At 41.9% G+C, this 15,229-nt stretch overlaps 1 protein-coding gene across 5 annotated transcripts in view; it reads right to left on the bottom strand.

The window, feature by feature from the left end:
- Nucleotides 1-15,229, bottom strand: part of rims1b (regulating synaptic membrane exocytosis 1b) — a 94,181-nt gene that overhangs the window by 19,186 nt on the left and 59,766 nt on the right. For 2 of the 5 annotated variants that reach the window (XM_039613725.1, XM_039613727.1), the window contains 7 exons: nt 14,612-14,765; nt 11,976-12,129; nt 8,726-8,842; nt 6,154-6,216; nt 2,214-2,333; nt 1,366-1,449; nt 196-273 (listed from right to left, as the gene is read on the bottom strand). In XM_039613725.1, coding sequence (XP_039469659.1) covers nt 196-273; nt 1,366-1,449; nt 2,214-2,333; nt 6,154-6,216; nt 8,726-8,842; nt 11,976-12,129; nt 14,612-14,765 — 770 coding nt within the window. Of the gene's footprint in view, nt 1-195; nt 274-1,365; nt 1,450-2,213; nt 2,334-6,153; nt 6,217-8,725; nt 8,843-11,975; nt 12,130-14,378; nt 14,586-14,611; nt 14,766-15,229 lie in introns of those variants that run through there. The other 3 variants (XM_039613729.1, XM_039613726.1, XM_039613728.1) reach the window with 3 other exon arrangements.

The raw sequence follows: 15,229 nt of genomic DNA, 5'->3' as shown, positions 1-15,229 counted from the left end.
AGCCTTAGACAACAAATATTTACAGGAAAAGGGTTGGAAGCGGTGCTGATCACAAGATCTACAATGTACATATCACTACACGACAAGCTTCAGGCTACAGGATAGGCTTTCAAGTGAGAGTTCAGGGACGTATGAGCAGGCAAGCAGAACCGCAGCGTGTCAGGGGACGGCACAGGGGGGGTGGACCCGGTGTACCTGTCTTCCTCAGGGGCCACATGTTCTACTAAGATCCTGGGGCTTGGGGGAGTCTTTCGGGGCAAAGAGTTGGAACACCTGGAGGGGCGGGAAGGTGGGAGGGAGTAGGAGCATCCCAGTAGGAGAGAGGTTGTTAGTGAGGAAAGGGACAGTAAAAGCTTCTTTCAACTTCATGGCACAACATCAGGTAAAAGCTCCACAGAGACACGTTTCTCATGAGAAATCTGTGAGCAAACAAACTGACACGGTGGTAAAAATACCAGAAGAACCAGAATTACAATAACACAGTTTTTGTTGCATCTGTAAAATTAAACCTTCCTCACAGACTACAGAGGATCAAACATGGTGTCACCAGCTGTTACATCCCTATATGTTCCTAACAAGAGCTCAGTCAGCAGTTATACCAACAATCAGACTCCACCAGGGCTCATGATAATTGGTACAGACAGAATTTCTATGTGCAGTGAAGATGACAGCGATTGTCAGCTTTTTGTGATTCTGCTTATTGCAGCTATGTGGACCTGCTCGATGGATTTTCAGCTTACAATGGGGTAGTTTGCAGCTGTGTTTGAAGAAACTGGGATAAGAACAAGCATCGCCAAGTCTGAGGCAAGGATTCTCCGATGGAAAACGGTAGATTACTGACTCAGGTAGAGAGGTACAGAAAGGGATGAGTGTGAAGGTGAAGCTGTTGATTTACTGGCCGATCTCTCTCCTTATCCTCACCTTATTATTTGAAAATAAATAAAGAATAAATGCACAGTATCTATGCTGCCATTTTTTCTGTTTACTGACTGCAGGGTGGAATCAATCTTAGTATACGACTCTTGGGAAGAAACTGAATAAGCATATCTGCAAAAAATATCTGAGAGACGCTGCACTCTGCAATGCTTGCTGGGACTTTTGTGGTCTATAATCTCATCTGTTCCTGTTTAACTCCTTCATCTGTCTTGGAGGTTAAACGCACTGATATATGCAAACAGCTAGATAGTTTGAGTTGGGTTATTTTTTTAAATGAGGCCGTATAATGGCAAATTTACTCATGTATGAAAGGGGCACATGATGTGAAGGGAAGTGGAGACATGCAGCATCCTAACACCCAAAAAGTTGAATGACTCTATCAGAAAAAGAGTGCAGATAGAGGTTATGGTGTGCATGTTCTTCTGATACCTGTCTCTGTCAGTAGAGTGAAAGTCTGGTCTCAGACACGTGGTGCTGGCGCTCCTCACTCTGTCCAACGACGGCTGCAGGTCACTGCACCGCCACAACAGGGCAGCAGAGAGAGAAGCAGAGATGCACAGGGACAGAGGATGCGAGGAGGAGGCGAGGTGATGAAGATGTTGAAAACAGAAGGATGATGAGTGGGAAGGGGAACAAGAGATACAGCAGAAATAGTCAAAAGAAAGAGAACAAAATAAGGCAAAGAGTGAAGATGGGAGACCACCACAGAGGGAGAAAGAGAAAGGATGAGGCGATCAAGCAAAAAGGGAGGGTTGATAAGAGAGAGGGGGACAAAGAAAATCCAGAGAAAATCAGAAGAAAGGTAACAAGAAGAGAGAGAGACAAAGAGAGAAGAAGGGAGGCCATGAGACAGCGCATTAAAACGGTAATGGCTCTGATGCTGTGTTTCCATTTATCACCGCCACTCACTCCTCGCGGCCTCGTAGAGTGAGACCACTCAGATGGGAGGTTGTCATGGGAACCAGGTCTACGTGGGAGAAGGGACGGTTGTGTGTGTCTGGGAGTGAGCGAGGAGAGCAGAGCTCAGCTGCATGCCTGTCCTGTGTCACATCATGCTGCTGACAACAGCTACAATCAACAGATGGCTGGCTCGTTGCCATCGCATGACGTTGCACATGACGCTTTGAGGCCAAACGCCTGACATGGACGGCAACAAGAGCTTAAGAGTAACACCCTGCTTTTACCAGCACACGCTCCAAAGGGAAAAAGAAACAGTTTTGGGTGGCGAGAGGACCAATGGTGGGAGGCGAGGACATGTGAAGTGGGTGTGTTCTTACCTAACCGTGACCTCATCTGTGAACCTGAGCACACGGTGTGTGAGGATGCTACGAGGCAAGGCGCTGCCCCCCTCCTGCCTGTGGGGCGGCTTGCTCTTTAGGCATGCAGGGAGGGTGGAGCTGTGTGCCAGAAACCCCGCCCACAGTGGGTGGGGAAAGACCCGCATGCAAAGAGAGGCAAAGGAAAACAAAAATGATACACACAACTGACAGAAACAAGCCAAATAAGTGCAGGAAGGGGAAACAAAATGAAGTAGAACATTAACATGGCAACATAAAGTAGGGTAGCTTTAATGGATCCTATCCACAGCTTATGTAACAGCTCGATTAAAAGGCAGCTTCCTGCAGCATCATGCCCACGAGATGAGCTACATACAGTCTGTGACTTCAGAGAGAAGAGTGTAGAGATTGTTCTCTGGTGGATTGACCCCGCACACATACGTACAGGAACATTACATGTAACACCAATTATGTAACACAATCTAAAGCTGCCGAGGCGACACGTGGTGAGGAAACCGAGCTGCAGCAGATCTATAGGATGTACGCGTTGTTATCAGAGCAGAACAGACAAAAATGGAGGGAACTGCTCCTACATGAGGTCTGTCACTCTGCTAATTATGTGTTCAGGCATTATAGCAAATATGAACCATCAGTATGTCTTTTTGATGCTGGTGACGCTTTCTACCCATTAGCACTTCGTAGCACCTCACCAGTTAACATTCCTCAGTTGCTAAATGTCCACATAACCCCAAGTGTCCCCTAAAGACCTTCATGAAGCAAGTCTCACTTTTTCTCCCCCCCCCCCCCCCCGGCAATTTTACTGAGGCAATATTTAAATGATCTTTCACTGCACTGGTCACCTGGACATGTCCCCAGTCAACTGTAATGAATCTGCTTAAAGAGCTATACCTTTACTACCATCTTTGCTGTAGTCAGATTGTAAGTGAGGATTTCTGAATGCTTCCCCCCTGTTTTTCAAACTTTGGGGGCTAAGCTACACCAAGTTATACAGAGTGGAATACATTTTAGCTTTTAACTGTTGGAAAGAAACTGAAATAGCATATTTCAAAAAATATATGAACGTTTACTGTTCTGTGAAAGCAGTCAGAAGCAGGAAAAAGGGAAAGTAAGCAGAAACTACATACATACATACATACATACACTCTCTGATTCCATCATCAGCATCTGAAAAATGATGTTACTTCGTGTGTTTTAGCCCATCAGCTGCAAAGCATCCTCAGGTTTCATTTAACCAGCAGTCATCATCAGGGTACTCTGGCAACTTCAACCCACACCAACCTATAGCTGATCACATCTTTCAGGTTTTTTCATGAGACTCGATGGAGCACTTAGACAAACATCAGGTTACTTTAAATAAGACTAAAACCACCTGTTCTGCTCTTTAGTTAAAGTTGGTCACTAGTGGACATTATGAGCTCTGGTGGAGGAATTAACTGTCATAACTATTAGCAACCCTTCATATTAATACACAACAGCCAACAAGCCCTTGCTAGTACGCACTTAAATGGCACTGCCCCCAGGTTTAACCTGGTAAGCGGCCACTCTGTGAGGCAAATAATGGTTTTGCATAGGATTACTACAAGTTGTGAAAGTCCTTAACATTAAGCAATCTCCATTCTCCACATTTCTACTTTCTTTTGTTTGTAGGCCTCTTAAGGGTCTACAGACAGGCTAACAGCCCATCTCGGCTTCATTTAGCCACAGCACGTTTAAACTAAATGCTAATTCCAGTGCTTACAATGTCAACAGCATGCCAGCGCTCTAATTAGCATGGAGGAAGACAGAAATCGAGTCAAAACGCGATTTAAATGTTCAGTGGTCCGCACTGTTACCTCACAGTAAAAGGGGTCGAACCCAGGACGGGACTTTGTGTGTACAATTTAAGTGGGTTTTCTTTGGGAGCTTCAGTTTCTCCATCCATCCAAAAGGTAGACGGATTAATGCTGCCCATCTTGGTCTAGGACACTCGAGCAAAAGAGTCTTAATCTCAAGAGTTTCCTTTCTTGGTTAAATAAAGGTGACAGGGCTTTCTCCATTGCTGCCCCGAAACTCTGGAACAGTCTTCCCCCTTTCATAAACTCCTCTTCATCTTTGGAAGTCTTCAAATCGAATCTGAAGACCCACCTATTTTCCAGGGCTTTCGGATCTCACTGACACCTCTTTTATTCTGTTTTAACTATTCTGGTCTTTTATCTCATTGGATGATGTTTGCATGTGTATACACGTATACATGTATTTTATGTTCACGTATGTGTGCTTGTGTCTGAATGTGTACATTTTTGTATATGTATTTGCATATTTGCATGTACACATATACTTTTTACAAACATATATGGATGTCTTACAATGTTTCTATAATGGTTTCATTTTATCTATTTTAATTCTTTTTATTATATTATCCCTCTGTTCAGCACTTTGGCTGACACTTGATGTCTTTTAAATGTGCTATATAAATAAAGATGACTTGACTTGACTTAAAAGTAACGAAAGGAATTAAAAGTTTAGTGAGTTCAGTTTGTTCTCTGTTGATGTTGTGTTGGATTCAGGAAGGTTTATCCAAATTATCCTGAGTTGAATAAAATCTGAAGCAACTTTATTTGCCAGTCCAGTTGATAGTTTACTGACATTTCACTGAAAACCTAGAATGTTGTCTAGGGCAGTGATGGTCAGTAAACTCCTGAAGCCAAGGGGCCTTAAAAATATTTTGCTATGAATCACAAATTAATATAAATTATACATATATAATAGATGGGAATCATTTGTGCCCCCATTGTGCCCTCCAACAGCATCGTAGGGCCAATAACATCATCATCATTAATCTGTAATTTCATTCTTTAGGTTCAGCTGGCTGAAGTCCGTCCAAACCATCGAGTAAGGGGAAGTCGCAAATAGCTAAACTGGTGTTACAATGATGCTTGGAAAATTTTGTGTCCCTAAATGGGTCCTTGGCCCTGAAAGTTTTGGTCACCTGTTGGTCACCCAAAGCTGTTTTCACACATGAATATCTCCAGACTGAAAGTACTCAGTTTGGTTCAGGTGAGGGAACTGCCCGTGCAAAGTGTGCAGAGTGGGTGAGCTCTGCTAGACCCTCACGGGCAGCATTACTAGAAACTGCAATTACTCCAGTTGTGTTTCTTTTATGATTTGTAGATGATGGGCTACACATGTAAGATTAGCAGTGTGCTCAAGTAAAAGATTGTGTAATGCAGATGGGAAAGCAACACATCTCACTGAAGCGGCACCATGACAAAGCAACTTGGCACACACTCCGACCACAGCACGCACAATCAGCACAGCGGCCTGGGAGACATATGGGCATTTATTGCATTGAGAGATCACTGCTACGAATAAATGGCCCACCAACTCCACAAATGAGTCTGGGAAAGCTGGACAGGCACAGAGAAGGGTTTGCAGGACTGCCTTTAACGCTAAAAGCTTACCTGTAAATGTCTTTATGGATACCGTTTACTAACAGGGGCATTTTGGGGGGGAGGGTGTTGCTGTATCTACCTATGCCCCTGGTTGTATGAGCGGAGATCATGCACGTAAAGGAAGACAAGAAAAAAGTGGAAAAACAATCCATAACTGCTGTTATGTAGAGAAGACATCCAAGGCAAAAAAAAAAAAGAAATAAAAGAAATTAATCACAAAGCTTTGCCTTCTTTAAGGTCAGGTGCCGAGCGGGGCTCAAATCCCCTCATACACTGTTTTGTGTTGTTATGAGACAGCTGAATTTATGTGTGCTACAACTACTCGTGACACTTTTGTGTTCATGCATGTGCAGAAAAGCAGAAGTAACAGACATAAACATAACCAGCACGTTCCTTTTGCATTATAAAGGCCAACTTTAAGAGTTAAGATGGAGTTGTTAAAGTATAGTGAAAATGGAAATGATGGCAGCTACTCTTTTTCTTTTTACCTGTTTGTGTGCAGGCACTCGGCACTCCCGCCCCGGATAGACCTGTGCATCTCCAGGACCTCACTGTCATTGGCATGACGATGAGTGAACAAATGAAAAACAACACAAAAGAAGAGGATGGCAACTCAGACAGGTAAAGTGAAGTTATGAATGACAGAAACCAGGAAATCATAATTCTGAGATTTCAATCAAGTCTCCATTCAACAGCAGAGAATCCCATATGGAAAAGACTTAGAATAAACCTGTGCATACACTCCTGTAGTAAATATTCATGTTTTACAAACAACTCTTAAGAAAGTGGCATGCAACGCCACTACTGTGTGCACTTTCTATTTTGAATCCATGAGTGCATCTGCAATGAAAAGGGGGCTGTGCACTGTGCACTATAGCTGACCTGATTGGCTACCTGCCTGGACTTTTTTTAGGGGGAGGTAACAATGTTTAAAACAATAACAATAATAATATTTATATTTATAACAAGGTGCAATAATAATTAATGTGCAATAATAACAGTGTGCAATACACATAACACTTATTCTTCTTTTTTATTTCTAAGTTAATATACTGTGTTGTGTTGTTTGTGTTGCGTTGTGATGTGTCATATCGTGTCGTGTTGTGTTATATGTAGTGCCGACGTAGGACAGTTTTTCCAATTTCATTGTACTACTGTACTATGTATGACTGTGCAATGACAATAAAGAATTATCTTATCTTATCTTATCTTAACAGTAGAAAAGCTCTACACCTTCCACATTCAGTGGCTGCAGTAAGAAGAATAGCCCAAAAAAACTCAAAACACTGACCCACTCCCACTCTCTGGTGGGCAGGTTTCACAGGGGGCGGTGGTGGGATCGTTCAGAAGGAATCTGGAGTCTGCTGCTCAGAAATGAAAATTTCATGGGGATTTCCATCATGTTTTGGTGCAAGGTTGTGCAAATATAAATGCAGTTTTACATTTTGTGTGTTTGGACTGTAGTAAAATACGTTTCTGTGAGTCATTATCAGCAGCAGCAGAAGCACATAATATGGCAGCCGCCATTGTGACAAGGCACGAAGCACAGCAATCAGCTGCTTCCTCTCCACACGTGACAGTGTGTCATTTCCTTTCAGACGCACTGTCGATACTGTATTTGTGAAAACTAAAATAATCTGTCTTTGCTTGAATAACAAATTTTGCACTCCTCTGTATCCTGTTCACTGAGGTTCTTTCCTGAACTGCAGCAACCTTTTGCACAGCATTGCACTGCTCAAGCTCTGCATGGTTTGAATAGATCGTCAGCACAGCGGGAGAAACAGCGCCCGCTGTGGATGTCATTCTGTTAAATTCTCTTTAGCTTAGAAGAGTTTAGTATTACGTGTCGTAAAAGGCTCAACAACTTTTGTTGTTGTTGTATTTTCACAATTTAAGACTATTCGGTGTAAATAAGTGTCTACGTAAACATCCACACTCGCACACATTTAATGCGCACTTGATTTAATTTCCTACAATTATATTGCATGAGGAAACTGCAAAGGCCACTTTTATGAGTAAACAGATTTAAAGATATAAAGGAGAAAATAACTGCACTGCTGCAATCTGAAACTGAAGCATCCAGCATCCCAATTCACTCAATTATACAACAACACACTTTGAGTTGGGACCACCACAGAAGCCCATTTTTCCTCACAGAGCAAAAGTGGTGGAATCCGCCCAAATCCAAATCCAAATCCTTAATCCTAAATTTCCATCATGTGTGGCAAAAAATTCTAAGAAGAGGAAGGAAAAAAAAGAAACTCTCCAAAAACCCAAGTCACTCATAAACACCTCCACATGCAAGGAAACCCAAGATGCACACGAGGATTCCCAGAAACTGCTTAACAGCAAAGAGAACATCTGACCATCAAAGACACAATCTGGCGACTCAGAAGTAAAATACCAGTGCTGTGCGTGCAATACAACAGGAAGTAAAACTTGAATCAGTGTAAAGAGTGAGAAAATAAAGAAATTATTTGTACATAACCCTAAACCAGAGCCATGGCACCAGCAGTACACAGGTGTGTTTTAACAGTCGAGGGGACGTACAATATATGTAAACACAGCTTAGACTTCTAAGTGTTCCTTTCTGTTGCTCTACATATCTATCAAATCTTTTTAATTAATGCAAAGAAGAACAGAGGTCCAGTATTCTTACAGATGCAAGTGCAGCACATGCCATGTTCTGTGTGAAGGAAGCCTAAGACTTTATACTATATATACATAAAACTTCAACATTTACCACAAGTTTGTTTTTCTAGTTCTTTTCCATATGGGTAGTTTCACTCTGTTAGTAGTATTAGTAGAAATTAGTTTGGCAAGATCACATTACACACACATAAACAAAAACAATATTCAACCATTGAGAAATATATAGAATTGTGTCAAAGCCCCGCAAGTTCATGTTTGATGATGGCCAGTTTCACTGTTAGAGAATCAACCATTGAACTGACATATGTCAATCTTTCTTTTTTACAAGTAAAAAAAGTCCACTAGAAGAGATTTTCACTGCCCCACCCCTCATCCTGAAGATCCCAGGAGATTCCAACAACAGGTTACCTGTCCTCAGAGTACTCGTAGTCCGAGTCACCTGAGCGTTGGTGCTCCAAGTGGGGCTCGTGGTAATGGGAGGGGGAGTGGGAGTGGTGGCGGTTCTGGTGGATCTCATCCAAACTCCTGATGATGAGAAAACATGTCATTTCTATATGTAATGTGAAAATGAGTGCAGTCATTAAAAGAAAGAAAATATGATCGAATGAAAAAACTATAAAGTTGTGACTTTATCATGTTTATTCTCACTTTAATGAGATCTGACTGAAGATTTGATGTAGAGACACGATGAGCACGGGTAAGAACTGAGATTGAAACGTTCTAGGTAAATGCTGCCTGCACTGCAAAGCAAGATTAATGTGTTGTTCGGGTATGTTGAGCCTAAAGTCAGAGTTTTCAGTACCAGGAAGGTGGATCTCTTTTAACCTGGCTAGATCACCATGGCAACTGCTGTGCTGAACACAAGCTAGAAGAGCAACTAGGGCACATTACAAAGTCAATCAGTCCATTTGTTGGTTATTTATCACCAAAAATTCAATGAGTAAAGATCATTTCACACACAAGTGATTTCTCACTCTTCGTTTGGCTTCGGGACAGTGTCAGAGCTGAGCGCACCGAATAGCTAAAAGTTTGAAGTTTCAGAGCTCTCAGATGTCAATGTGACATTTCAGATGAGCTGCAGCCTGAGCGTGCACAGGGAAATAAATACATTAACTCACAAATTTACAACTAATGATTTTCTGTCAGCTGTGCTCTGTTGTGGTGTTTTTTGGTTTATAGATTTGTTTAGAGTATCAGTTAAGGTGAGTCTGAGTCTTGGACCCAGAGTTTTGAGTTTGGCATGTTTTGGGGTTTTGTAGTTTTGCATTTTTGATTATTTTTGTTGATTATTGTTTTGTGCTTCTGTATTCTGCATTGGTTATATTTAGCTCTCTGCTGGTTTATAGTTTAATGTGTTTTTGACTGACGGTTTTCCTGGAGAGAGGATGACATTACCTGAAGACAGTTCAGAGACAGTGTGTTTAGACACTGATATACAACTCTTTTATTGTTGAAAAAAGCAGAAAAAAAATCTCCAGATCAACCACCCATGAAATGTGACCCATGTTGTGGGGACCCGGCACTCAAACATTTTAGATTTGAACTTCTGCTGCATTGCCAGCTTCTCCCTGGGTTAATAAAATGTTAACAAGAGCCGAGGTGGTTTGTCTCTTCTAGCTGTTCCAATTACTGAAATCTATAGACAGCATCATCAAAAGCATCTATATGTGGGTCTCCAAAGAGTAACTTCATTAAATATTCCCCAAACAGGGATGGGATCTGTCAGAATGGTGAATACGATCTACTTTTTAAATCTGCCTAGCTGTGACACACAGAGTCTGTCATGGTTAGGGATGGGTATCATTGAGATTTTATCCGATACCGGTGCCAAACCGGTACTTTTGAAACGGTGCCGGTGCTTAAACGGTGCTCGAACCGGTGCTTAAAGAATGGAGAACACAAACTTTGTCCAAAAACCTCTCATGTTTTTATTTTTAGCAGTCTCTTTTTTTCTGCAAAATGATAACCAAGTTAGGCTTTTCTGTTGATACAACATACCTCCTTTGGTTGGAACCGGTGCTTAAACAATGGAAACCACAAACTTTGTCCTAAAACCTCTCATGTTTAGCTGTTTTTTTTTGTAAAACGATAACAATGTTAGCCTTTTCTGCAGCTATAGGGCATATATGGTATCACTCTATCAAACAAGAAGACAGCCGCATGTAACTATGGCTACGTTCACACTGCAGGTCTTAATGCTCAATTCCGATTTTTTGATCAAATCCGATTTTTTGTCTGCTTGTCAAGCAGACAAAAAAATCGGATTTGATCAAAAAATCGGAATTGAGCATTAAGACCTGCAGTGTGAACGTAGCCTTAGATTGTCTCCTGTCTTTGCCCGCTGTCTCTCTCTCTGTGTGTCTGTGTGTATATATGTTGTGTGAGTTCTTGCGTCTTGTTTCCCTTGTTTCATTCCATGTTTCCCCAGTCTGCCATGTCTCTCTTGTCTCCTCCCTTCCCTCGCTCCCTCTTTGCCTTTCCTCCATTTCTGAGTCATGTTCCTCCGTTTCCTGTTTTATTGTGAAGGTCTCGTGCTTCCATGTTCGGTGTGTCTAGTTCTGCTTCCTCTGTGGCATCATGTTAATTCGTGTCAGCTGTGTTCCCTGTGTGTTTAGGTTTCACTTTTTAGTTTTGTGTTGCTTTTTCTCCTAGTAAATAAAGCTGTGTTTTGGAGTTTAAGTCCCGTCTCCGTGAGTCTGCATTTTGGGCCCTGTCCTGCCTGCGTTACACAGCTTTACTGTTTACAGTTTTACTGTTAAATCATTTGTTACACACAGCAGCCGTGCTCAGGCTGAGCCCTGAGCTTCATTTTTTTTTCTCTTTTTTTAAATTTTTTTTTTCTTAATTTCTGCTTAAATTCAAAAGCAAATAGTGACAATAAAATACAAAATAAACATTTTATATTTTTTTATTTTATTTTATGTTGATTTAGTAACTAAAAGAACCAGCAGGGAATCTGGTAACGTCACATCTCAGAGGGTTTAGTGCAGCGGCCCCCCACCTCCGGGCCACGGACCGGTACCGGGCCACGAGAGTTGAGGCTCGGGTGTGAAATTTATGGTTTTCATCGTTATTTTTTTTAATCGTTTTTATCATTAACTCGGTTTCCTGGGGTCTTTTCCTGTGTGTTATGAATAAATCTTCTTTTATTTGGTACCGGTACTGGTTTTATTTTGTATTTATCCGCAACATCTTAAAGGCCGGTCCGCGAAAATATTGTTGGACATAAACCGGTCCGTGGCGCAAAAATGGTTGGGAACCGCTGGTTTAGTGTACTGAACAGAATTTTCAATTCAATTTAACTTTATTTATAAATCACCAAATAACAACAACAGTTGGCTAAAGGTGCTTTAGAGAATAAGATAGAGACCCTACAATAACAGAGAGAAAACACTAACAATCAGACGACACTCTGTGAGCAGCAACAGTAGGAAGGAAAAACTCCCTTTTAACAGGAAGAAACCAACAGAAAGAGGCTCAAAAGAGGGCAGCAATCTGCCGTGACCAGAACAAAGCACCAGCGGACTTGTTGAGCAGTAATCCTCGCAGCGTTGCTTGGAGTAATCCTCCAAGCAACGCCAAGCTTTACTTTAGGGTTCCCCCACCTGCCAAATCATCACTCAAAGTTCAGCAGGTAAAACTCCCCGGTGTAACTCACCTTTGCATGGGCACGTGTGCAGGCCGAGACCGAGCTCTGCACGTGTCTTCTCTGTGAGGAGACACCGAGCGCGAGCGGTGCTGGACGGGCCGCTGCTGCTCGGGCACAGCCAATGTGCTGCCCCGCTCTCTCTCCCTGGAGTTACGCTCTGCGCCTGCACCCGCACACAGATCCAGTGTGGACACACAAACACGTGCAAAACAAGGAAAATACATGTTTCAAGATTCACACAGATATAACATACACACAGGAGGGATACAAACACTCACACACATCCAGGCATTAGTTGTGTCCTTAGGTAAGGGTGCACCAGTTGTAATGAGTCAATACTACTTGCTACCGTTACAGGTGCCATTCACCTACAGACTGTAAAACATCACATCTGGATGTTTTACAGGCAAATAAGCAGCTTGCAAACGCAGTATAGCTGGTCATGTGACTGTTTCTGCAAATGTGTCTGTCAGACCTGAGCTCAGCTTGTTTTAATCCCATGAAGTGGCCGATGAGATGACAGATCAGACATTTACAGTTACAAGCCTACAAAGCTATAGTAAGTCACATGATACAGAAAAAATGCAGTAACAGAGCATTAGCCTCATTTAAAGCTGAGATCGGCAGTAATGTTTGAGTCTTACAAGAAAAAAAACATCTCCTGTTGTCTGAGAGAAATCTACACTTCTCCACCTCCTCCTGGCTTTGTGATGGGAGACTCTGGCCAATCACCGGTCAAAGAGAAGCTGCTCTAATTGGCCCTTCTACAAATTCATGGGAACTTCCCTTTACTAAGTGGCAGATATTCCTGAATTAAAAAGTGGCTATTCCACTGACAGCAACTACGTACATTGCAAAGCAGCTCAAAAAAAGGACATTTAATGCACTAAAACACATCTCATCTCAGGAGCGAATATTAACCATCACCAGGGAGCAATGACAAACTATATTCAGCACCTCTCATTGCTCCCTGGATTGGTAAGATGCTAAGTTAAATTTTCTGTGATATCTAATGGTCTTGATGTAGTTGGTTGTGGTTTCTTATACCACAGAAGGGTTGGAGCCAGTTCAAGCTAACATAGGGTGAAAGGAGGGGGGTTATAGGTTATGACCTCTTCACATTTGGGAATATGTGACATGCTATGATTTAAAAGTTTCATTAATGGTTAATGATACAGAAAATACTCTTGGCCACCAATGCAAAGATGTAAAACTGCAAACTTTACTTTGATTTAACCATACGTGGGAACTACTGGAAATGGTATACAGCAATCTGAAAAGATTCTGGGACAGGAGTGTAGAGTGCAGAGGCCAGTGGTCACTTTGCTCGTCCTCCTCTGATGGTTGATGAACACCCATTTGTGTTCTGCAGAGACACTGAAACATTGGCTTGGTGTTTTTTGGGGGCGGGGTTTGGTCTTTCTAGACGTCTGCCAACTCTAGCTTTAAATATGAACGAAAGGATGTGAAACAGAACTGTGCAAAGTGAAGTGAAGTGAAGGTCTCAATCATGTCTTGTATGAATCATTAAAAGTAGCAGCCAGTTAGGGAGCTTCTAAGAATACATAGGAAGCCTCACTGGTTGGATAAGTACAAAAAAACCCTCTATGCATAAAAACTGACTCTAAGATGCAGTTAGGTATACACTTGCACTGCAACTAAAATTAACACTTTTTTGGCCAATGAATGAATAGTTGAGTGAATGAATTCATCACCTGTGGTGCACGATTTAAGCTGTGGCTAAGAATTGTGGGTATTGTAGTACAGAGCTTATGTTAAGTTATTTGAGGCAAAACAAAATAACAAAGAAAAGAAAAGAAAATCATAGTAATATTCAAATAGTATCCTGATTATACTTGTGGCATTTTGAAGGCCACCCAAAAAAAATTAAATAAAATTGCATTCATGTCTAAATCAACGCACACTGGAACTGAAGCGAGGGCAGAAACAGGCAGCCAGCAAAGCAGCTGTAGCTAAAATGTCTTCTACTGTCTGTGTTCAGTGTGCTTTCAGTGAAGTAAAGAGCAGGAATAGAAGCATGCAGGATGGCAGGAGATGTAGTGGAATGGCAGTGAACTACTGCAGCTCTGCAGTGCAGCATGCACTCAGTGCGTCGGTGTTTCTAAGACCCAGCAAAAGAGGAGAAAATGCTCATGCAGCCTCACGCAAAAATTCAGAATCTGCACCCCAGTAAGAAATGTGATGATTTGCAAAATACTTTAGGGTGTTTTTGCTGATTCAGCTTGAATTAATTATTTTAATTTAGGTGAAATTTATAGAAATTTATAAAAGCAGACCCAAAAGGTTTCCAAAGGACATGAAGGGAGGATGCACAAGGATGCTCTCTCACGCAGTGCTGGGCACCTACAGGCTACTACGAGGAAACGCTCAATAACCATGACCCCCACCCACCTTTAGTCACTACTATCAAACCATCATCAAACTCTGTATCAATGATGCGATGAGACCCTGCACACATACAAACGCACACGCAAAACACATACACACACAAGACAGGGTAAGGTTGAGAGATTCTCCAACGCTGAGAGGGACACTGGAAAGCTCAGAACAGGAAATGTTAGCCACCACACTCAAACACTGTTGGTTAAAGGACACACGGGCTGCAAATAAATGAACACACATACTCTGTAGTTTCTTGCTGGGGCTGTCTCCATGGACGTGTCTCCGTGGGAGGTATGGAGAGGGCTGTGGCAAAGGTATAGAGGACACGTCATGTGTCTGGAGCTTATACCAGTGAGGAATGTCGTCTAGCAAGGCCGTCTCCAACTCTATGAGGATCTGAGGGGGACAGAAAGGGAGGTGGCACATGAGAAAAACAAAGCAGTTGGTCTGCTATGGAGGCCTTTTTCCACACACGATGTTTGATGCCTTTACTTAAGAGGTTCCTGACCTCTCTAGTTTATTAGAAGAAGAAATCTTCACACGTGTGAAGACATTTAAAAGAAAATCAGTTTCATCCACTCAGAGAATGAAACTTTAGGCAATCATGTTCAGTAAATATACAACAAATTAAATCATATGTTAGGCAGACTTAACAAATTTTGGGTGATGGGTGTTTCTCGCAGTTCCCCCTGTTATTCTCTCTGCAGACGGGTATTTGAGAAACATGTTTGCACCATTTAATTTTAAAAGACCATTTAAAAACTATAAAAACTTTTTTCACTTTCTCATTGCTTTTAGAGTAACAGTTCTTTTGAAGTTTATATTCTTTTATCTACTGTTTTCTTTAAGTTTGTATTGCT

The sequence above is a fragment of the Oreochromis aureus genome, linkage group 6 (genome assembly GCF_013358895.1).
Source record: "Oreochromis aureus strain Israel breed Guangdong linkage group 6, ZZ_aureus, whole genome shotgun sequence".
Classification (NCBI taxonomy): domain Eukaryota; kingdom Metazoa; phylum Chordata; class Actinopteri; order Cichliformes; family Cichlidae; genus Oreochromis; species Oreochromis aureus.
This window is presented reverse-complemented; position numbering and strand designations above follow the sequence as displayed.